The sequence below is a fragment of the Nannospalax galili genome, unplaced genomic scaffold, assembly GCF_000622305.1.
Source record: "Nannospalax galili isolate Female #2095 unplaced genomic scaffold, S.galili_v1.0 scaffold1379, whole genome shotgun sequence".
Taxonomy (NCBI): domain Eukaryota; kingdom Metazoa; phylum Chordata; class Mammalia; order Rodentia; family Spalacidae; genus Nannospalax; species Nannospalax galili.
The window spans coordinates 1,774,936-1,800,190 of record NW_008343573.1 but is presented as its reverse complement, the minus strand read 5'-3'; the positions used below and the strand labels follow the sequence as shown (position 1 = coordinate 1,800,190).

Below are 25,255 nucleotides of genomic sequence, written 5' to 3'. Positions count from 1 at the left end.
GGTAAGTGCACCCGTGTCGTGCAATGGCCGTGGAGGACAGAAGAGGCTGTCAGATCCTCTGGGACTGGAGTTATGAAGAGCTGTTAGCTGCTATGTGGGTGCTGGGATTCGAACCTGGGTCTTGTGCAAGAACAGTGTACTTAACCACTGAGCCATCTCTCCAGCCCCAATTTTAAAACATTCTTAAACTCAAAAAGGAACTATGCTTAGAGTTGGGCATAATGAAAAAAATACTCATTATTTTAATAAAAACAAAGATTATAAGGCAATTAGTATAAATCAGGAACTTCTAGAAACACACCTACATCTGGGGGCTGATATCCCCACAAATGGGAAGGAAGAGGACCAGCTCATTTAAATCACATCCTCAATTCTGCTTTGGCAAGTAGCAAAATTATTCCTGAGTATTTGGAATGACTATTTAACAAAAACAGATAATTCAATGCCCAGGATATGTTATATATGATATCATTGAATATTTCAATATTCTTTAAATGTTAATTAAAAGCACACAAAGTAAAGATTTGGAAACTTTTCACTATCAGTGACTTTGTAGGATATATTTAAAAACTCAAGAACCTCTAACCTTCATGTTTCAACTAAACAAAACTGATTCTGGGACTGGGAATACGTACCAGTGGGAAAGTTCTTGCCTACCCTTCAAAGGACACTAGAAAAAAGATAGAGCAGGGAGGCAAAAAGGGGAAATTTTTGAATATATCATTAATGGGAGGCTGGAGAGATGGCTCAGCGATTAAGAGCACTGGCTGCTCTTGCAGAGGACCTAGACTTGGTTCCCAGCACCCAGATGGCAGCTAACAACTGTCCTTAGCTCCAGGTCTAGGGGATCCGACACCCTCTTCTGTCCTCCAAAGGCATTCCAGGACAGGGGTATACTTACATACATGTAGGCAAAACACTCATACACATAAAATAAAAATAAATAAATAAGTTTAAAAGAAAATATCTGTAATGAAAATCTAAAATTTAAATAAGGAGCAATTGAGGCTGAAGAGATGGCTCAGCAGTTAAGAACACTGGCTGTTCTTGCAGAAGACCTGGGTTCAAATCCCAGCACCCACGTGGCAGCTGACAACTGTCTATAACTCCAGTTCCAGGGGATCTAATGGCCTCTTCTGTCGTCTACAGGCACTGCACACTGGGAACTGAACTCAGACTGAACTTGAGTCCTCTACAAGAGCAGCAAATGTTCTTAAACTGCAGAGCCATGTTTCCTACACACATACACATAAAATAAAATAAAATAAAAAATAATAAAATATTTTAAAAAATAAATAGACAAAGAACAATCATAAGTCAGGAAACCAGAAGGCAAGTTAAGACAGTCCCAAGATAGGAGACAGTCAGAGAAGGCAGACTATAGCAAATGGGAGGTCCAGATGCCAACACACCAGAAACCAGGTGACAGGATGCTCTGCTTCAGCACTGAAGGTACAATAGGCAGTTGCCCCCATCCTTAGGGATTGGAAGATGAACTCACCACCTAATGATAACAGCAGAATATGAAAGTCTTAAGGCTTAGGTCTGCAAACTGATATTCCAGCAAAGGACCTGATTTCTATAGCCTCATCCCTCCAGGAGGGTGTCTAATGTTGAGTGGGCTTTGAAAGTTACAGAGACTAGTCTGTTTGTAGTTACAGAGACTAGTCTGTTTGTACAGATCTCAATACTGTGTTTGCTTTCTGCACTCACAGCACACTGAGAGACACCAGGGGACTAGAACTTTAGCCACCCTAGGTGTATGAACTGGGAGCCTCAAGAACATGGGAGAACCTCTCTAGTCACGGGTTACAAAGCCAAGTGTGGCCCACAGAGGTTCCTGGTATGCAAAGAAGGAACTCTTCAAAAGGAAGGAGAACTTAAAGCACTTGCAAATACCTGAAACTTGACTAGCCCAGGTACAGCCACGGCCTAAATGGTAGAAAAGATGAAAATCTCCAACTTCTACTGGTCTCACCCTCTACCTGATAGATTCCCATTTAAGAAGAAGCCACTTCAATATGTCATCTTTCCTTTTGTTTCTCTATTTTCTTTTTACTGTTTTTAGACCTCCAAGGCAAAGCAAAACAAGCAAATTAATGAAATCAAACAATTCCAGACATGTATAAGAAAGTTAGCAATGATAAGAGAAGGTAGGAAATGTGTTTCAGAACTTTGGAAAGAAAATGAAACCTTCAGAAAAAGATAACAGAAACTATGGAAATGAATGAAAATTTTTAAAAAGAGAAAGAAAACCTACCGCCTGCACAACAAACAAAGCAAAACAAAACACTCCATCTGCTGCTGTACTGCCATTCTGTAACACCGTAAGAGGTTCTTCAAGGATGAAACAAAGGCGTATAAAGATTCTCTGTATTTTTATATCATCTAAAGAATACCTTACATAACAAGAGGTGTTTCATAAAGTTGTAATGTCATAATTTTTACAACTTACCTTTCATTTTCTTTCTCTTCTCAGGAGACAACCTCCAGTCAGGATTAAGGTCATCATAGCCTGGCTAAATATGAAAATATGCACATAATTTATTGAGTCAAATGTGAGAAAATGTAAGAAACTCATCAAGATCTGTGAAACTTTTTTTTAATATTTATTATTTTTTATTTTATGTGTATGCATGTATTGCCTGAACGTAGGTAAGTGCACCCGTGTTGTGCAGTGCCTGCAGAGGACAGAAGAGGCTATCAGATCCCCTGGAACTAGAGTTACAGACAGTTGTTAGCTGTCATGTGGGTGCTGGGATTCAAACCTGGGTCTTCTGCAAGAACAGCCAGTGTTCTTGACCGCAGAGCCATCTCTCCAGCCCCAAGATCTGTGAAACTTTTTAAATAAGAAAACAGAGAAACAATGCCTTCCCTTGGTCTGTGTGTTACACCTAACAAAGTCTTCTTCTTCACCATAGTAAGATGGAAAAGTAAATGTGTGACTCAGTTTTATAGAGGAATCTGCATGCATAAAAAAGACAAGACAGAAAGCAGATCATGTAAAGAAAGCTAGCCAGACTAGGAGCTCATTCGATATACATGTCCCACACTAGCAGGTAGTAGCTATGCTGCTGATAGAAAACCATGGCCTGGGTACACTCTAAGCCTTGCCTTCTAAGTTAGGCAGACGGATGTACTGAGTGCAGCAGCACCTCACAACCCCCAAGAAGGACACCCCAAGCCACTTGCTCTTGGAAATATATGGATACAGTTCAAGGAGCAATTTTCTTTTCATTGGTGAATCCTATGAACTGTAGGACCTGTGCACAGTCTCAGAAGCAATGTCTCTCTGACCTTCTCCCAACCTCCCATCTTCAGCCCTTCATTCTTTCCAGGAGCAACTCACAGAAAACGGAATCCCTCTACCATAAATTTATCATAGAAATTAGAACTCCCAACTCTAAAGAAAGCCATAAACCCTAGAAAGGTTCTCTCTCCCTTCACCTTTGATGATTCTCTGTTGTGGTTCAGCCACATACAACACTGGGTAGAAGATGCTGGCAGAAAAGCAAAAAAAAAAAACTGCCCAGAGAGGCTTTGCTGAGGTACCAGGTAGCCTACTATTATCAGATCATAATTTTTTCAATCACATTTCTGCACAGCTGTCCATTTTTTCATCAAAACAAATAATAGTCCATGAGTCTTTGGATCTTCATTTCTGAAGTCTCCTGTATGTCATAAACCCTGATTACACAAATTGATTACACTTGCCTTTTGTCAGCCTGTTTCTGTTATAGGAATTCCAGCTGTCACCCATATTCTACTCCTACAGTTTCTGGTGCCCAACATGGGGCAGGAGAGAAAATCACCTACTCTGAAACCTGTGAATGAGGTCTTGGAGCCACTAACAAAAATATCAAAAAAGACAATTTTTTTTTAAAGGAAGACAGAGCTCTCATGAATCTACTTGCAGTGCCTGATTGAGAATAGTAAGGATTTTTTTTTCTTTCCAAATAGAGGTCTGCAGGAGAAAATCATTTACTTATTAAATGTGTCACACGCGTATTAACTTGTGTTTTATTATAGGATTGTTTGCTGTAACCCTTACGTAAACCAGTGAGGGAAGGAATTTCACCTTTCTGCCCCAATATTCTTGCTGCTATGTGTCTGCAAAAAGCCAAATGTGGCAGCACTTAATAGTACAGCAGCAGCCCAAAGAAGGATGCTCTTCATATATATATATATATATATATGTTGTGTAATGCCCACAGAGGTCAGAAGAAGGTGTCAGATCCCCTGGAGTTATGGATGGTTGTCAGCTGCCATATGGGTGCTAGGATTCGAACCCAGGTCCTCTGAAAGAGCAGTCAGTGTTCTTAACCACTGAGTCATCTCTCCAGCCCAGAGGAAGGATGCTCTTCTAAGAACATGGTTATAAGTCTTTTTGTATAATACTAAGCTTAGTAGCCATAACTAACTAAAACAATGTTTTCTTTGATGTAAGGATTTTATTTGCTGATTTTGTCACACTAGAATCGAAATAAATCTCAGCCTTTAAATAGTACAACAGCAATATTTCAAATGTTTATTCATTACACAGATATTTATTAGTATTTAATATGCGAGGCCTATAGCAGAGTCTGTGGGTAAAATATATATTCAGTGCTGATTCTCAAAGAGCTCACAGTTTACTCAAGCTGTGAAAACAGCTGTGGATTCTACCAAGATTAATCACATAAACTGCCATCTTCCCACTTGTCCTTCATTGATTCATCATTTAACAAAATTAGTCTAACACCTACTATGTATCAAAGAGAAAAATTAAATTAAAATGGAAAAGATAAGCTTCTATTTCATTTCCTACATCTACAGAAGTACAAGTCAGAAAATAATAAAACTTCAGAGAAAAATTAAGGCCAAAAATTAGATGGAAAGATATAAACATAACATATGGGAAATGTGTGAAATGAAAATCACTGAAACATTTTTACTCGATTCCAGACATGAATGAATTGAACACACAGATTTCTAGCCAGATGGATTTCCACACTGACATGAAAGCCAAAGTATTTAATCAACTCAAACTGGATAGAAGCAAATCAGAATAGGCACTTCCATAACCACCTCTAATCATTAGTCTTCACAGGGAAAATGCTCGATCAAACACAGTACATTATAAAAACTAATACAGTAGTAAGTTGTCCAAAAAAAAAGCCCTAAATGAGCTGAATGTACAATTTTGATAAAGAACTTTAAAGGAGTGCAGGGCAATAGCAACATCAGTTTCTTCTCAGACAACCATTGAGCTAAATTATTAGCTGACTATGTAACATATTACCATTGAATTTATTATAGATTCACTGGTCTGCCCATACATTTCCTAGGATAACTACAGTGAAGCAAAGCTGTGCCCTACCTGTTGGAACAGGCTCACGAGATTACTGCTAGAGGAATGAGAAAGGTGCAGTTGTCCAAGAATTTTACAGAACTTAGGATTTCTCTTTATTAAAGGAACTCGAGTGATGAGCACACACAGATACTTATTATATATCTGGTAAATGATAGTACTGTGTCTCTCCTGATAGCTACAGCATTTGCACCATTTTAAGGTCTCTGCATAATGAATGTAAGTCTGATAAACTTCAAGGTGGTGTGCCTTCCTTGAGTATCAGCAATCTTAGATTCGAGTGCCTCATTTGCCAAGATAAAAGTGACCACTTCTAAATGTAAACTGTTAGTAAATGTGAACAAAAGTTCCCAGAAAACCTGCATCTTGAAACTGAATATTCTACAAAGGCTGATCAACTGATTAGAACTTCAGCAATTGCAAAGACTCTGGAGGTGCAGGTCCAGAGCCGAATTACCATTTATCTTGGGCCATCTTTAGCCCCCTAAATAGCTACTCCTTGCCCACCTTTGTTTCTGACTTAACACCCGTGACTAACAGATAAAAATCTTTAGGAATGTATTAACTTAGCAGACTACCAGGCTTCCATCAACCAAAAGATTGAGTGTCATCAGATAGCATCTGAGGCCTATAGCTGAGATTCTCTTTTGTTTTATCTGCCTACTTAATGTTTCCATCAATGTATCTGAAACGTGTCTTGATTAAAGTCTTTTCTTTGTTCTGTTACTATAAAAACTTCATGAAACTGTTACCATGTTGGAACATGGGATCTGGGGTAACCTGAATCTGTGTTCCCAGGCTATGGTCACTCATATTTGGCTGCAGAATAAATTATCTCTTATCCCCTTTGAGGTGAGTTACGTTTTTGCATTGGCATATTTATTAAAAAGTTTTACTTATGAAGTCAGAAAACCTGAATCAAAATGGAATCCTGATTCTAACACATAGTAATCTCAAGTTAATTTCTTTTTGCACTATTTCACATCTATTAAAATGGAGATTAAAAATGTTTTTGTTTTTGTTTTTTTTTTTTTTGGTCTTTTTGAGACAGGGACTCCCTGTAGCTCTAGCTGACCTGGCTGGCCTCAACCTCACAGATATCCACCAGCTTCTGCCTCCCAAGTGCTGGGATTAAAGGGCATGCACCACCATGTCCAGATTAAAAACATTTTTATTTAAGAGTCATGAGACAAATTGAAATATCAAAACTGTTTGGAAAAAAAACAAGCCTTAATGTGCCAATTTATTTCCAGTTCTATTCCCCAACACTACAAGCGAATTACATGCCTCTGTGAGCTTGTCTATCTTTTCATGATATGAACATGTTATGTTAATCTTTTCTTTATAATTTTCCTTACAAGACTATGAATATCTTATGGCAGAGACTGAAAACTATCACGTTTCCTGCTGTAGAGTTCAGCAGAGATTCAACAAATAGCTGAACTTCATGATTTTACAATGTTGTTATCATAAATATGGGCGCAACCTAGTCCATTTGATAAAACATTCCATATAAGCCTTGTTGTATTTACTACAGAACACCCGATTTTGGTAACACATACACTAATCTCAAATATACAATTTAATGTGATGCAAGTTAAAGACTCAAAATACAGTTGGTCAAACTTTCTGGGAAAGCTACCATCTGGACCTTGTGCCCAACATTATCAAGGTCCTCTAGATTTCCAGAACAAAGCTAAAAGTTTACAGGGAAAAGCATTCTCAAGTATTTATTCTGGTACCTTTTATATACTAACTTGTGAGTGTTAGGCACATCTCACGGAGGTGTGAGAACATCTGCGTGATATCCACAAAGAAAAAGGCTTTATCTCTGTGCTTTAAAGATTATCAAATAAAGAGCTGACATAAAACTGAATAACCAGAAAGAGTGCTTTTGATCTTCTTAATTTATTACACATACGATCTTTCACAAACAGAATATTATGAATAAAGACATGCCAAATATTGTGAGGATGGAAGTCTGTTGTACATGCTGGTCTTCACTAGCCTCTAAATGAGTTTTTCTTTCCTCTTTTTTTGAATGTTTGTTGTCCTACACAGACATCACAGAGAGAAGGAACAAGCATCATCCCTACTGCTGACTTACTGTATAGATTAGAACAAAGCAAGTGTTCACTGAGTAACAATGAGCAAAGTTTGGAAAAGCTGCAGGAACACCATACCCAGCACCTCCATGCTGTTAAGTTATACAGGTCAGGGATAATTGCACAGAAAGAAACCTCAGGCTTAGACAAAGGCAGGCAGAGTCTGGGGAGCAAAACTGTGCAGTGACCAGACTGGAAGAAATGACAGAAAAACAGAGAAGTTTGCATTCTGGCATCAGGATTTATGAAAGAAAAACGAGTTTTAAAAACCAAATGTTTCCAAATATGAACCAAATCTCTTTTGAAGCTAACGCCAGCAGGACTCTCAGGGGGCAGAGTGTGCTTACCCAGCTAGCCTCTGCAGGGTGAGCAGTGGCATTCAAAGGAAGGGTTTGGTGTCACTGGGAAGCAGTGGGGATGGCAACTGAGGCAGGATTAGGCCAGGTAACTATAACTAAGCCAATGGTTCCTCAGCAGAGAACACCACTACCTGCACACTGTCCACAGTGATGGCTAACCGGTCATGGTTTCCAGTTGAGTGAACCCAAGAGCCAATTATTTCTGGTCTACTTGAACAATCAAAGGAAACCACTCATTCCAACCAAACCAAAGAAATTGGCACATGACCTTACACATTTGTAAAATTTTAATAATGGATACAATACACATGAGAATGAAGCTGCATTCCTCCTTTGATAATACAGTAACATAAAACACACGCTCCACCTGAAGACTGTTGAGGGAGTGCTGAACTGGAGCTACAGGATGCTCAGCAATCAAGGCACAGAAGCTGCTAACCTGTCTTTCTACAAGCTCAGGCATTTCTGTTCAAAAGGCTCTTTCTCAACGGAGACAGAGCTGCAGCTTGACCTCACCTCTTCTTGCCCATGTGCATCTCTTTGCACTGTAGAAGCCCATCTTTCCTGCCCCACAGTCTTACTTGAATATGTATTCAAGATTATTGAGATGAATATACTTACTCATTCCCAGGTTTCAAGGTTTGTAAGCAATTTTTTTTTAATTTTTTAACAAACCTACTATAAAATCTAATTAGTGAATAACAATAAAGAGTAATTAATCACACCAGCTTTGATTGACAACTAATGATGAGCATATGCCAAGAAGGAACACAAGTGGCAGTTTATCTCTGAAGGCCAAAAAGGGTCCTTCAGAATCTCAGTAAACAAAAGAGCACGTTAATCAACTTTGCCATTAATAGCTCATACACTACGCATTCCAGATTCTAAATGAAATATTAAGAGGGCTTCAGAAGCTGATCAATATTTCTATTAGGTGAATTAATCTAATTTAAAAAAACAGAAGACCAGGAATGCCTTTGTTATTCAAAATTTTCACCATTTAAAAAGATATTACCAAATGTAAATTCTCAAATATAGAGAAATTCATAAGCTTCCTAAATGAAAGAAGTTGAGTACTTTATCATCACATATGGACAACCAGAAAAAACACATGGTGTCTGGGGATCAACTATCTGAATAATACAAAATATAGACTTTTGTATTGTGCCTTAGGAAATAGAAATAATAGGACACATATGTTATAAAGATTAAACTATTCTCATCCCCAGTCAGTTCTAAGAAGCCCAGTGGAAGTCCTATGTCTGATACACACAGTTAAAAGAATAACATTTGTGAGAAGTGATCACTCCACTTAGCTATGATTTCAGAGCAGAAAGAAAGAAAAGCGCCTTATTATTTTGCCTTCCAGTTTTTTAGGATGTAAAGCATCTCGTTACTGAAAATGTATCCACAATAAGTGAGAGCAAGTGGTAGACATGTGGAATCCATATTAAAGTAAGGGAAAGCAGGCAGTAAAACAGAAAAAAATTTCCTTAATGTTGCATATAAGAGAAAAATGTGTGTATGTATGTGTGTTTTGTGTGTGTGTGTGTGTGTGAGAGAGAGAGAGAGAGAGAGAGAGAGAGAGAGAGAGAGAGAGAAACAGGCAGGAAGTGGAGACACATGCCTATAATCCTAGCACACAGGAGCAGAGGTAGAACAATAAGAGCAAGTTCAAGTCCAGCCTGGACTATGAAGTGAGTACCAGGCCAGCCACGACTACATAGGGAAACCCTGTCTCGAGTACGAATATAATTAAAATACATTGTATGGAATTCTCAAAGAATCAATAAAAATATTTTTTTTAAAATAAACTTTAAAAAGTAATTTAAAAGTAGCTACAACAAATAATTTGAACCTATGAACAGAGTAAGAAAATGCTTAGCTGAAGAAATATTGGCAACTGATTACTGCTGTTTGAGGAAGAGCTGATTTTCCTAAAACAAGGGACTCTGGTAAAGCTGACTAGACCTCAGTAGATGAACTTGCACTGAGGAACATCTGGGAACACTAACGTGACAAAACAGGCCTTAACACAAATGACAGAATGTATGAATTCCAGTGGGGGGGGGGAATCTATGGGAGGGTGCCAGTGGGGACAGGGTATAAAGATGGTTAAGATTGATTGAGATGTTCTGTATGAAATACACAAAAATCAATTTAAAAAATTAAAAGAAAATGCCCAGTCAGTATTAATCACTCTCTTAATTATTATGACTTTGTCCATTCAGACCTTAGAGTCATAAAACGATCACCAAAGCTGGAAAGGCCTGCAGGACAGCAGTGGGTGAAGGCAGATGAGAGAAAGAGAATCAACTTTTAAAGTGTGAAAATATAAACCATGCAAATGATGTATACATAAGCTACATCTGGATGAGGCAAGATGTTTCTTTAAACCTCCACTCTGTCACAATGCTTCCCATAAGGACATCTGACTTTCCCCTGATAAATTTAAATAACTTTAATTTGTATTTCCCTTGTGAATATAAATTAAAATGGTTGAGTCTACCTGTTACCAAAGAACAATACTAAATAATACTTTTTTATATATTTTATTGAGCTTTTGTGCATTTCATACAATAAATTTTAATTATATTTAGACCCCCTCCCCCATCTGCAACCCCCAATGTCATATCCCCCAACCTTGATTTCATGCATTCTGTCATATACGTTAAAGTCTAACTAGTCAAGTTTTTGTACCCAGATATTCTTCTGTGCAAGTTCATCCACTAGACCAACTCCCTCTAATCCAGCAGAAATCAGCTGTCAACAGCTCCTAGGCTAAAGTTGGGGCCTACTGCCCATTTCCCTAGTTCTATGCTGGATTTTTGCCGATTGAATCAGCATGACTCTTGTGCATGCTGTCACCACTGCTGCAAGTTCATATGACCAACTTCCCAGAAAGTCTGTTTCCTTATGTTCATGCACCAACCCTGGCTCCTACAATCTTTCCACTCTTCTTCTGCAAATCACATAATTCTTAAAATTTGTTATCTAAAGACACTAAAAAATAAGTATGCTCCATCTTTTTCTTTGTCAGTACTATTGACTTTCAGTGAGAAGAAGGTAGCTCCCCTTACAGCCTGACATAACTAGTTTGCAAGATTCTGGAAAGAACTATAATCCTTTTAGGATTTTTACTCTCTAAATACATTTTTTTTCTGAAATTTTAACATCTCCATTCTGTACTTTTTGAATAGTAGAGGAAAATAAATGAAGAGTTACAGAAATTACACCTGGTATACAGTGTGTGCTACATTTAGCAAATTAAAACTGATGCACAGTATTATTCTATTCTTAATTTGTCCTCGCCCCACTGTACTGAAATCACTTGATATCATGATTTGACATAAGATGAGGATGGGTTTGGAATGAAGAGAATAAATGAAGAAGAAAGCAGAAAGAAGGAGAAGAAGAAGAAAAAACTTCTCTGTGCTGAACAGCTGCAGTTATCACCTGGCCTGTGGCCATGTCTGGGGGGCATTTTTTTTTTTTTATTGTTGAGTGATGTGGAAGGGCCCAGTCCAATGGGATCAGTGCCACCCCTGAGCTGGTGGTCCTGTCTTGTATGAGAAAGCAGGCTAAGCACAGGCTACAGGAACAAGCCAGTAAGCAGCATTCCTCTACCACCTCAAAGTTCCTGCCCTGAGTTCCTGCCTTGACTTCTCTTGATGAACTGTGCTATAAGTCAAATAAACCCTTTCCTCTCCAAGTTGGCTTTGGTCAGGGTTTGTATCACAGCAATAGAGTAACTAGAACAAACATTGACAAAATGTGTACTGTTAGAACACCCTTGAGAGCGATCCCAACATACACACACACCTGCTCATTTTGATTCCAGGCCCCTTGTTGCTTCAGAGATGGAATGGCCCAGATGCTCAGCTTCCCTGAGAAGTGAATGGCTGCAAGGAGACTGCCGTCTGGAGAAAGGCTCATCTTGAAGATTCCATCCTGTATAGGAACCATACATAGGTTACAGCAAAGAACTTGGAGATGAACAGAAACACCTTTCCGAATTAAAATGGTACTCATTAGGGCTGCCATGTTATAATGATTAGTGATTAAGGATTCTACCAACATTACATTACTACAGATATACATGCTATAGCATGTAGAAACAGGACTGCTACCTGAAGACGGTATTGACTACTTTAGAGGGTTACAATTCACATATAACTCCAAAACCTAAATATGCAAGTGGTGTAAAAATATTCCTGGATCAATTATCATGGTTTCCCAAAAAGTTTTATGGGCTGTGCCCTAATAGATTAGGAATTCTTTGAAATTTACACCCACCTTTGGGAGTGATGATTAAGCAGTACATGGTCTTTTCCAAGGTGAGAAAATTGTAAAATTAAGATGATTGAGGTAGTTGTACAATTCTATACTAAATTGTACAATAATGTACTAAGAAACAGTGAATCACTTTAAGTGGATGATGTGTAAGATTTCAATAAAGGTATCCCCAAGACTCATTAAACCATACACGTGCTTGATGCAATTTCATGTACCTTCCTGCTTACATTAAAGTACTAGTCCAAATGTCCATTGGATTATTTCTTAATTAAAAACACTAAAGCTTGCTACTACTGGTATCAATATTTAAAGTACGAGTTATATCTTCTCTACAATATTGTAATGAAATTTCCATCTGCCTCATCTGAGAGAGGAGGCCTTTGTAATGTAAAATGGAGCTTTGTACTGAAATTAGCCTACACTATCTGTCTCAGTTTCAATTGCCTATCATCTATGCAAGACAACTAAAAATGACTAATTCCCATCACCTATACAAGCTACACTAAAATGAAAGTAATGAATTCTATTGCATACATTCACAATGTTCTGAATTATTAGATATCTTAAAAAAAGAAATGTCAGATCCATAAAATATAATTTCCTAAGTGAAGCACCACCAATATTCCAGAACTTACTGAATATTACATATTCAATAATAAATACTACATGCCAAGTGCTGGGGGGGGTCTTTTTGAGACAAAGTCGCCCTGTAGCCCTAGCTGGCCTGAAACTTACTATGTAGACCAGGCTGGCCTTGAACTCACAGAGATCCCCCTGCTTCTGCCTCCCAAGTGCTGGGATTAAAGGCATGCACCACCACATCCGGCCCAAATTGTATAACTCTTATCTGTAGGGGGAAAAGAAAGTCTTTGACTGGTGAATAGAAATGTAGCCCTAGCTGGCCTGAAACTTACTATGTAGACCAGGCTGGCCTTGAACACAGATATCTGCCTGCCTTTGCTTCCAGAGCACTGGGATTAAAGGCATGAGCCATCATGCATGGCTTGCCAAGTGCTGTTTTAATCTCTGGGGGTCAACAGTAAACAAAATTAAATCCCTGCCCTCAGTCAGCTTAATGGCAGTTGGGGATGCAGTCCTTGACTAGAATGCATGAGACTTCAGTTTGATTCCAAGGTTTTAAAAAAATATACAGAGTTCAGCCCACTGTAATTTAGAAGCTTAATAAAGAAGGGGGGAGAGAGAGAAAAAAGGAAGGAGAGAATAAGGAAAGGAAGAATAAAGGAAGACATCTTCCAAATTAAGAGACAGTCAACTTCAATAGTATGGTTAACAACCTGAGACAAAAACAATAAAAGTGGGGCTGGAGAGATAGCTCAGCCATTAAGAGCACTGGCTGCTCTTGCAAGGACCTGGGTTCGATTCCCAGTACCCACATGGCAGCTAACAACTGTATGTAACTCCAATTCCAGGGAAATCTGACACCCTCTTCTGGTTTCCACAGGCATTGCATGACACAAGTGCAACTATCTACATGCAGGTAATACACTCATACACATAAAATAAAAATAATATTTTTAACCCTTAAAAATCACACCTGCTTTCCCCTGCTTTCTAGGTCTGTCTCCCATTACACTAAGACGTTCTTATGGAGATGCCCTGCATTTTATTTATCTATTTTTTTCTCAGCCCTAACACCAAGCCTACCTCTTAAAGTATATACTTACTGACCGACTGAAAAACGTTAATACTAAAATTCTACATTCTCTGTTAAATATAGTTACCAGAACAAAAATGATAAAGAACACTTGGAAATCTATTAAAGATAAAGAGCTATTATTTAGCTGTCATTAAGGAGAAAATTAAGGAGATTCTGGGAGAAAGTGAAGTTAAGTTCATGGTAACAGAAATGCCAACACAGGCAACACAGCATTTTAGAAAAAAACAAACTTCAAGACAGAAGCCAAGTCATTTGGTCTAGCATAGATTTCTTTGTCTGAAACTTGAAGAAAATGCCATGAAATAACTATAGAGAATGCCAACTGGAAACAGTGTAAATATTCATAGGATTAAAGATGAAAGTGACTTTATAGACATGAGAGCACTGTTATTATTCAACTCTGCAGACAAAATGGCAAACCTACCCAGAATACATTACTGTGAAGTCAATGACAAAGAAATAATTAGAACTAAAAATGTAAAATATATTTAATACTAATGTAGCAACAGAATTCTTATCACATGTCTCCCAAGGGTTTTATAAGGAAATGGAAAAATAAAGTCATTTGATTCTTCCCAAGATAGGAATCTGATCTGATGCTTCACTGTGGATTGACAGCCAAGGTACCCACCTCCCTCAGAGGCCCTATATTCAAAATGAAATTGTCTGGTTCTCTGTCGTGGAGTGATGCTTTTCCTAACAAGCAATGAGGCAGTAAAGCAATCACACTTGAAAACAGAGATCAATGTCACTCATTTCCTCTTAGGTCATCAATAATCTTCAATCTGAGGAAGAATTTTCTTTTTAACTTTGAGTCACAAAAAAAGATCTCTAATGGGTCAGAATAAGAACTTCTTACAATTTTTAAGTAATACATATAAATTATAAATAAAGTAATGCATATATAGAATGCTTCTGGAATTTTCTGTTTAGGCTATATCCTTATCCTCCAAGAGGACTGTATTCCCTGTTATTCTCCTTAAATTATTTTTCTTAAGATTAATATATACTAACATACATAAATTTTCAGTGGGTAACTCTAATAATTCTTACTATTGAGGACACCCCCACTATACATAATTGTGTGTACACTCAGATGAAGATATAGAAGAGCATTCAAGGTCTATGACAGTTGGAACTGACTGTCAACTTGATCAGATTGAGAACCACCTGGAAAGTCGCTAAAGCACAGTCTGGGGTCTGTCAGTGAGGGTGTTTCTAGAGATGATTAGATGATTAGATCATGGGAGCTCTGACTTCATAAATGGTTTAATCTATTGTTGTAGAACTGTGGCAGGTGGGGCCTGGTAGGAGGAAGTAGGTTACTGAGTGTCCTTAGAGAATGTATCTCACACTAGCCACTCTCTGTTACTGCTCCTCTCTGCTTCTTATCTACTAGCAGGTAAGTTACTACACCTGCCTCCTAGCTGCCCTGAGCTGACAGCTGTGCTTCCCCATGCACAAGGCAAAGAAGGACTGAAATCTCTGAAACTCCAACAAAATAAATCTTCCCTTCTTGACATTGTTTATCTGGAATTTAGCTACAGTGATGAAAAGTCTCACTAGTCCAAGCTTCATGCAACTTTAACCTAAAAGGTATAAATGTTTGAGAAACAGAGTTAAGCAAATTTACATTACCTGCTCTTGTCCTTGGCGAGTATAAAACTTGACATTTAGCATCTTTAATAATCCCAGGGTCTTTGGCACCTACAAAATTAATACATATCATAAAGCAAAAGATTAATGGGGTTTTCTCTCCATATCTAAAGTCCTTTTATCATGAGAGGACGAGAGCAACATATCTAGTATTTTTTTAAGTTAATAACATCACCAATGAGGCTGAGTGTATACCTGGGTGGGAAAGAATGTGCAAAACCCAATCCCACCGCCACATGCCAAGTAAAATAAAGTTGCATGCAATTTCAACATAGCTAATAAGCCCAATCTTAAATTCCATTAAAAACAAATATAAATAAGTAACATCAATAAATGCCAAGGATCTTACTGGTATTCAGCTTTTGTTTGGCAGAGGAAAGATCTACCAAACAGTAAAATTTTGTAAGAGAGAGTCATGATTAAATGCTTTCTTAATTAGGCAGATGACAAGTCTAATACAACTTATGCAAATTGGAATCTATTGCAAATTATTTTCCAATGAGGCTTTCTGAGGTTACCATTTTCCCTAGCATCTCTATGGAAAAATCCAAAACTGCCATAAAAATTTCACTATTAAGAACTGAACGTGAACCAGACATGGTGGCACACACCTTTCCTACTCCTCAGGAGGCAGAGACAGGGAAATCTCTGTGAGATCAAGGCCAGCCTGATCTACACAGCAAGTTCCAGACCAGCTGGGGCTATAGACAAACACTGTCTCAAAAGGACAAAAAATAATAATAAAAGAATTGACCCTGATAAAAATATCATTTAAAAAATAAAAATAACTACCTATTTTTTTTTTCGGTCTTTTTGAGACAGGGTATCCCTGTAGCTCCAGCTGTCCTGGAACTCACTATGTAGACCAGGCTGGCCTTGAACTCACAGAGATCCGCCTGCCTCTGCCTCCTGAGTGCTTGGATTAAAGGCGTGCACCACCACACCTGGCTGAACCTATTCTTTTAAAGTAAAAAATATATATATAATTTAAAACAAATATTTAGGGGCTGGAGAGATGGCTCAGCAGTTAAGAACACTGGCTGTTCTTGCAGAAGATCCCGGTTCGAATCCCAGCACCCACATGGTGGTTAACAACTGTTCCTAACTCCAGTTCCAGGAGATCCGACAGCCTCTTCTGTCCTCCACGGGCACTGCATGACACAGGTGCACTTACCTACATGCAGGCAATACATGATACACATAAAATAAAAATAATAAATAAAATATGAAAAAAAAATTTAAAAAGAAAATCTGTAGACATTAATGATGGCCTGACTACACAGTGCCCAAATTTCTCCCAAAACAATATAGAACAAGAAGAAAACAATCTAAGTAAGAACCATATGTTCAGGTTAACTTGAAGACAGATGATAATGCAACTTCAAAATAAATTCACATAAAAAGAGAAAAGCACCAAATCCCACTTTGTCATAGCCATGGCTCCTGCCAAACAAACATCCCCACCCTGACCTTCCAGAAAGCTTGGTGATGAGCAAAGACAGAAGGAAGAAGTACTTCGAGGTCCAAGGAGGACAGTCAAGGGAAGCTAGGAAGGAAGTCAAAGGTGTATCTAAGTCCAGCCCCAAAATTCTTAAGTCAGCTTGGGATTCGAAAACACTAAGAGCAACCACCATGGGCTACGAGGAGAGGACAGATGTGTCACAGTGCTCTGAAAGAGAAACTTAAATACAGCTTCTAAATAAAGCAATAAGGGAGAAAGAGAAGTCCACTCTGCCAGTAGAGTTGTAAAGGGGTAGAGCAGCAAAGAAGGAAATGCAGAATGCCCCTAGTCAAGAGAACACCTAGTCTCCAGGGCCCATATCCCTTCCCACCAATGAACATATCTACTAGAGTACTGGACCTTTGCTCTACTGACAAAACAAGGCACCTTAAACTTGGAATCTTGTATTCTAATACCATTACAATGAACAAAAGATCCATAAATACCTTGCAAAAAGTAATAAACCTTGCAAAAGAAATTAACAAATTTTAGAAAGTTTTAAAAATTAAAAAAAAAAAAGAAAGAAAATCAGAAGACAAATAGCCACACATCTGAAGGTAAATCACTCCAGGTAAAACAACTGAGAAACAAAGTGGCAGAGCAAGGGCTGCTGCACAGCCAGCAGTGCAACCGAGCTCTCTTCCTCCCAAGCAGCAGCCCCCAGAGCAGCCCTAGTAGCAGTGTCATGGCCGGGTGGACCGGCTACATCCACAGTCTCATGGCGGAGGGAACCTGTCACCACACAGCCACTGTGGGCTACAAGGACTCGCCTTCACTGAGAAAACCTTCCTTAGTATTAGGCCAGCTGAGATTGGTATCCTGGCTGGCAAAGACCTATTAAGTTTTTTCATGAACAGGCTGACATTTGGGGGCCTGAAATGCTCTGTGACCCAGGACTCAGAGCCGCAGGAAGGGGAATTTACTATGGCGTGTCATACCAAGAGCACCAGAGGAACCCCACCTTCAACGTCACTGTCGCCATGACGGCCAAGATGCTAGCCCTCATGATGGGCAAAGAGAGTACCCATGGTGGTTTGATCAACAAGAAATGTTATGAAATGCCTCCTACCTAGGGAGTTCCCCATGATGACCTCCTCCATCCTTCCCCCACCCACTCCCTTCAGCTTTTGCACCACTCCTTTCCACACACACACCACTTTTATTTGAGGAGCCATTACCCTACTTCCCTTATTGTGCTGCCAAAACCACAGGGCTGGGGGATGGGGTAGATGGATAGGTACCGCCCCCTACCCAAACCCTGCTCCTGTGTGTTTGGAAAACATTTTTTTGTTTGGGGGTTTATTTTTTTCTGAATAAAAAAGATTCTACTAACAAGGTTAAAAAAAAAACAGAAACAAAAGGAAACACATATAATACTTTAAATAAAACCTAATGTCTAAACAAGCATTTGAGCTTGTTTGTAGAACACTATTATAGAAAAACTTTAAAATCTGCCTTATATTAAAAATCCAATAATTAAGAAGAGAATTTAGCACAAAGTTTGTTCAAAGAAAGAGAAATTGAAAACTTAAAGGTGAGCATATTAGTACATGTATATCATCTCAGCACTTGAGAGGATGAGGCAGGATGGTAGGTGGTGAGTTCGAGGCCAACTCATGGAGTGAGACACAGGAAAGAGAAAAGGAAAAGGAAAGAAGTAGGAAGGGAGGAGAGTGGAGACAGGGGTGAGGATGCTGGCCTCTAGTAGCAAGAGAAGACCCGAGGCACAGGCACAGACATGGCAGCAATAGAATCCCATACAAGTATTCGAATTATACCCAACTTTTCAGAGAAAGGATTCTCAAGGAAATGATACACCTAAAAAGTCTGTATTGTTTCCACAAGAATAATGTGCACTGAAAACATGGCCGTATCAATAACAAAACTTCAGTCAATTTTCATTCATTTCCACACTTTTTTTTTTAATTTTGACCTTAAAAATCCAAGTAAATAAGTTACCCTGTACATTAAGAGTTTATCAGGTGCTTATACATAGATAGCATGATTTGCTCCTGGCAAAGGCCTTAACATACAAGTAGCAAGGGAGGGGCTAGAATTCAAATAACAATCTTCTGACTCCAAAGCCCAGGTCTATTCTCTGTCCCACTTACTGAGTTTTAACCCGCTACCTGTTATGGTTTACTGTACTCATTTGTGGAGATGGCTATGTTAGTATCTTTATATTCCTAACACTTGGAGCAATGATTCAATGTTGAACGAGTGAGTAAGTAAAGCCATATCACACAGACAATAGCATTAATTTGAAAACCTTGATCAATGCATATATTGAATTTTGCATAGTTTCTTTCATAATCTAATAGCCTTGTGGGAGACTGAAATATCTATATGATCAGCATTTTTCAGTCAATACCTACCCAACACAACAGCAGCCTTAAACAAGCACTAAAAGGTCATTCGATAAGAACAGTATTCACCACCTGACAAAAGAAGCTAATCCTATAACCTCAGATTACTTTGCAGTGGGGAAGGCTATGGAGAATGATTGTAGGTTTAGCTGCAGGACACGGTTAAAGCTACTAACGTAATTAAAATACACTTTCAGCATTTCAAGGAGTTAATCATACAGCAGGGCATTCAATTTGCAATTCAATAATTTTCCTCACTTATTTTGTCAATGCACAAGCAATTTTCTTTTAAAAGACTCCAATACCAAAACCTCAGATCAAAGACAGTAGGACTACATACAGCAGAGTGGTTTCCAATTCTGTGTTCAGCAAGGAACAAAGTGGAAGCCCAAGAGAATTAAAGGGAGCTAAGGAGAAAAGGTTTGCTACTGTGCAACAGCACTCCATGAGTTCCCCTTTCTGGGGCCACTCAGTCACAGACACCTCAATTATGCTGTGTTCAGCTGTTAAGCACCTATGGGCCTTAGGCTCCATGTCTGTGAAAGGCGGTTAATAAACTTCCTCTCTGGGTTCTAAAGAGAAAACTAGGTGGGAAAAATAGGTAGATGAATCAAAAATGGAAGGAGAAAACCCAAAGCACAGTACTCTGGAATGTAAGCTAAAAAATATAAGCTGAATTAAGGTTTGGTGCCACAGAGCCAGTAAGTTGGTGTCATTTTAAAAAATTATTACTTTTCTGGGTTAAATCACAATCATCTATCTCAATATAAGCCAATTCTAAAAATAATAATAATAGCAAGCTACTAAAATTGCTAAAGATTTATTTTCAAAAGCACTTCCTCTTTAGTTCAACACCGAGCGATTCATCACTTTAGGAGATTATCTTTAAATCAATACCTTTTAAGAAAAATAACAAGGGGCTGGAGACATGGTTCAGCAGTTAAAAGCACTGGCTGCTCTTGCAGAGGATCCAGGTTCAATTCCCAGCACCAATATGGCAACTAACAGCCATCAGTAACTCCAGCTCCAGGGGAATTCAATGCCTTCTAATGACCTCCACTGGCACTGCACTACACGGATGCACTTACATACATGTAGGCAATACACTCATACACATAAATTAAAAACAAAATGTTTTTTAAAAACAGAAAAATAAGACAAACACAATCTCTATCAAAGCAGCCTAGCACATCCCCTCACACTGTGCTTCACTGTAGTTTCTTGTTTTCATCTCTCATTTTTAAAATACATATAATTTCTCACTACATAACAGGCAATGTGTTTAGTGCAGGATGCATAACTTTGACCATGTAATTACTTTTATACAATTTATCCAAGTAATCAGGATACTTGTTGGTCTCTAAGATGGCCAATATGATAAACACAATAACCATTCACCATACCTAATTCTTCTCACCTTTCTGGATACACAGAAAACTACTTCCAGCACCCTTTAAAACTAGAATAGGCCCATGATGGGCCACAATAAATGAACAAAAATGATATCATTTTCTGATAGAATTCTGTGAAAAGTTCCATCCTCTATTCCACTCTACTCTTCCTAAAGCCGTAAGTTCAGATAGTAGAAGCTCAGGGGTCATCCTCCACGGATTCTTTAATGATCAACTACAAGCTGACCCAAGAGAGACAAGGAGTCAACATTGTCTAAACAACTATGGCTTTGCCATGAATTTTGATGTGGCAGTCACAGAAATTTTAGGTCTTCTCATTTGCTTATTTATGTGGTTGTCTGATTTTACACAATAGAGCCTAGCCTGTAGTACCTATTATAGCCTAAAGGGATGCTATATTCTGATCTGGATGTCCCCTAAAGGTTCATGTGTTAAAGTTTGGTTGCCAGTGTGGTGCTATTAGAAGGTTGTACAAACTTTAGAAGGTAACACTTTAGGAGGAAGCTAGGTCACTAGAAGCATAACCTTAAAGAGACAGGCATTCATTCTCAAATATTCTCTCTCTCTCTCTCTCTCTCTCTCTCTCTCTCTCTCTCTCTCTCTCCTCCCTTCTCCCTCAGTCCCCTCCCTCCCTCCTCCCTCCATCTCCTCTGCAGCTTCTTATCATCTGAGTCCACCACAAGCTACTGCGCCACAACAGAAACAAGCTACCATCAACTAAAATCTCTGAAACTGTAAGCCAAATAAATAGTTCCTCCTTATAAGTTCTTTATCTCAGATATTATGCCACAGTGAACAAAGCTAATACAAGGAGTATCCGTCACAACATAGAGGTCCAATAAATAATGACAAAAATGAATGAAGAGACATATAAACAGTCCACATAAATGTGGAAGTACCCCATGGGAATTAAGAATATAAACTGTGGACTTCTGTGAACTGGTACTCAAAATCTTCACTTACTAGCTAGGTGGCCCAGACCAACTTATTTATTATGCTCATTTTCCTCATTAACTGATTTGGGCTAATCACATTCCCTACCTGAAAAGAGAGCTAGGTGAGCTAGCAATGGTAAAAACATTCAGAATAGTTGCCAATGCAAAAATAGCTTACTAAACCTTAATGTTTAAATAAGCAAATCCAAGTAATGGTACTACAGCTAAGTTGTTCTTTTTTTTAGTTATTGTATGTATGTGTGTGAGAGAGTGAGTGTGTGTGTGCGTGTGTGCGCGCGCGTGTGTGTGTGTGTGTGTGTGTGTGTGTGTGTGTGTGTGTCTGGTCATGAATGCCATGGAGCACATGTGGACATCAGAAGACCACTTTGTAGAGTCATTTCTCTCCCTCCATCTTTGCATAGATTCTGGGTATGGAACTCACTCTTGCAAAGCAACTACTTTACCCAGTGAACCATCTCACCAGCCTTAGATTGTTTATGCAATATCTGAAAATATCATTACTAAAAATGAAGCCAAGTTAAATTCAAAAAATTTTACTAACTTTAATATTTAGGAGTACTAAAATTATACTAGCATTAATTAACTTTTCTCATTTAAGACAAAATTTCTTCAGTTAATTCTTAGAGAGTTTATCTAATTAGAGAGTAAAAGCTGTAACTAGTGCTTACCTCAGTAACCCTGTCTCCACCATTAGTAACTTGCTTATAGTAAGGTGATCCTGAAAGAACTCTCCATGCAGAAAGGCCACAGCTAGAAGCTTTTGACACTCCCAGTTCAGCAGTTTCACATCCACCAACCAGTAAAAGTCTAAAAATGAGAAGTACAGAATTAATAAACTGCAAATATGAACATGATAATAAGAAAACAATGAGTGTAGAAGCAGTCACCTTTAAAAAGAAAACTAAAGTTACTATCACTAAACCTAGATGATTGATATTATAGATGAAACAACTGAAAACCAAATGGTTTTTCAATTAGAACTTCACCTTCACTTGAGCAGTGAAATTTCAACATTTAGACACCTAAACTCAGAAAGGAAATCAGAAATGAAGAAAAATGTTTTGAAGCTGCATTTACATTTTGCCTGTATTGATCCCCAGTAAGTATTAATAAGCAGGTGTGTAGTTTTACCCAGATGCACGGTATTAATTACAACGCTACAGCTGATACAATCAGGGCACAACTGCAGCACGTCAGAAAGCAATGACAGCAGGACATGCTCAATGGGAAAGAATCATGTAGAAATAACTACTCAAAAGTAAGACTTGGGTTTACAGCATACTGTGATTGGTTCATTTTTGTTTGCCATACCCCATTAGCAAGTGGAGCAAGCTACCAAAAGGACAAACAGCCTAACATACACTGGACAGTAAAAGATATTACTATGCAATCACAGGATAAACTAAGCTACTTAAAAATGGCATCTAAGCAGCCATTTTTCTTCAAGTTAAATTAGGTTCAGTATATCTAGCAGAGCCTATATAATAAACATCATAATCACTGGTATTAAAAAAAAGGGGGGGGACCTCAAGGTAGGGCCGGCAAGATGGCTCAGTGGATAAAAGCACTTGCCACATATGGTGATTTATAGACATACACAGGCAATTTATGTCATGCTAATTAGTAGAGGGGATAAACATTACCATTGAAATCTAGCTGATGACTTTATAGACATACACAGGCACCACGGATCCAAGTGCAACTGATTATGACTAGTAATAGATACAGATTAGAGATGTATGCATCAACATCTCAGTGTTAGTAGCAAAAACAATGAGTCTTTCTGCAAGGAATCATATATTCTAAAATGAAATGGAGATCTTTTTTAAAGGTTTTAAAGGTTAAAAACTCATTCAATTTTATGTCTTACAGGGCTTATACTGAGTTCAATATTGTATAACTGTATTAATTCAACTGTGAACCTAGAAACTTGCACCCACTTGTGAAAAAGATGTCCTCCGAAATGCTTCTTCTAATCATGTAGTTATTAAAAATTTTTAAAAAGTGGGGAGACATCAAGGTAGGGCAACCAAGATGGATCAGTGGATAAAAGCACTTGCCACATATGGTGATTTGAATGAAAATGTACTCCATGGGCCGCCAAGAGTTTGAATATTTGGCATCGGTTGGTGGCACTGTTTGCAGAGGTTTAGGAGGTGGAGCCTTGCTGGAGGACGCACACCACTGGGCCTCATCCCACCTCCACTTTGCTCTCTGCTGTTTCCTGCTACTGCTTGGCGATGTGAACGACGTGAACATTCAGCTTTCTGTTCCAGCTGCCTCTGCCATCATGCCTCCCCCACCATGATGGACTCTTATCCTTCTGAAACCATAAGCAAAATAAACTCTTCCTTCTACAAGCTACCTTGATCATGGTGTTTCATTCATCACAGCAACAAAAAAATAACTAATACACCATTGAAGCCTGATGACCTAAGTTTGATTCCCAGAATCCACGTAAAGGTAGAAAAAAAGAACAACTCCACAAAGTCTTCCTCTGACCTACACACACACACACACACACACACACACACACACACACACACACAAAAATAAATAAATGAGTGAATGAATATACACACTGAAGGCAAAATTTTGACATATTAGCAAGAAGACTTCCATTGTCAGTGGGTTATGTGTTCCTGCCAATGTCAACAGACAATACAGATAAGAGGAAAGAGAAGTCATGCACATTCCAACAATAATAATAATTACTAAAGAAAAGAGTTTCTCATGCTTTATAAATTCCTACCTAAGAGACTTCTAAGCAGAGGCTTCCCAAGCCATGCCTACATGGTGCTGTGCCCACACCAGCTATCACTGCCTCAAGACAAGACACTGTACCAGACCCCTTTACATCAAAACCTGAAAGCCTCTCCTACCACAAGACTACCATTCTCCTGAGAATAGGATATACTTCATCATGCTTATGAAAAGTAATCACCACTCCATAAGGTTCCTTACACTTGGCATATCAAAAGACTGAATTATATAACCATATTAAATAGTCTTTTTTTTTTGAGAAAAAAACTCACCATATAGTCAAGACTGGCCTCAAACTCACAAACCTGCCACTGCCTCACAAGTGCAGGCATGTATATCATACCTAGCTAAAAATAATTAAATACTATAAATATCTCATGAAATTTCATGATGATCATTCAATATTTCTACTTTGAGACCAGTAGAGGTACAAGTCCAAAACAGTCAAAAAGAACTACACTGCTGTGGGGGCTGGAGAGGCGGCTCAGCAGTTAAGAGCACTGGCTGTTCTTGCAGAAGACCTGGGTTTGATCTATCACCCATATGGCAGCTAACAACCATCTGTAACTTCAGTTTCAGGGGATCCGACACCCTCTTCTGGCCTCTGTAGGCATTATACAACACAGGTGACATATATATGGAAGCATACCACTCATACACATAAAATAAAAATAAATTATTTTAAAAGAGGAAATCCGGTGGCCCAGCCCCACAGCTTCCTGAAGTCAGCAGCTTGCCTGGGTAAGTTTGGCTGCTGCACCCACTGTGCCTTGACTCCCCCAACCTCATTCACCCTCCCAGCTCCCCCACCCC

At 38.6% G+C, this 25,255-nt stretch overlaps 1 protein-coding gene and 1 pseudogene across 1 annotated transcript in view; one reads left to right on the top strand and one right to left on the bottom strand.

The window, feature by feature from the left end:
- Positions 1-25,255, bottom strand: part of LOC103739398 (neuroblastoma-amplified sequence-like) — a 165,653-nt gene that overhangs the window by 71,827 nt on the left and 68,571 nt on the right. Inside the window, exons 10-13 of the mRNA XM_008839774.3 lie at positions 22,348-22,486; positions 15,427-15,495; positions 11,637-11,765; positions 2,456-2,519 (exon numbers count right to left, since the gene is read on the bottom strand). Of these exons, the coding sequence (XP_008837996.2) occupies positions 2,456-2,519; positions 11,637-11,765; positions 15,427-15,495; positions 22,348-22,486 (401 nt within the window). The remainder of the gene's footprint in view (positions 1-2,455; positions 2,520-11,636; positions 11,766-15,426; positions 15,496-22,347; positions 22,487-25,255) is intronic.
- On the top strand, positions 17,631-18,018 carry LOC103739396 (annotated as a pseudogene).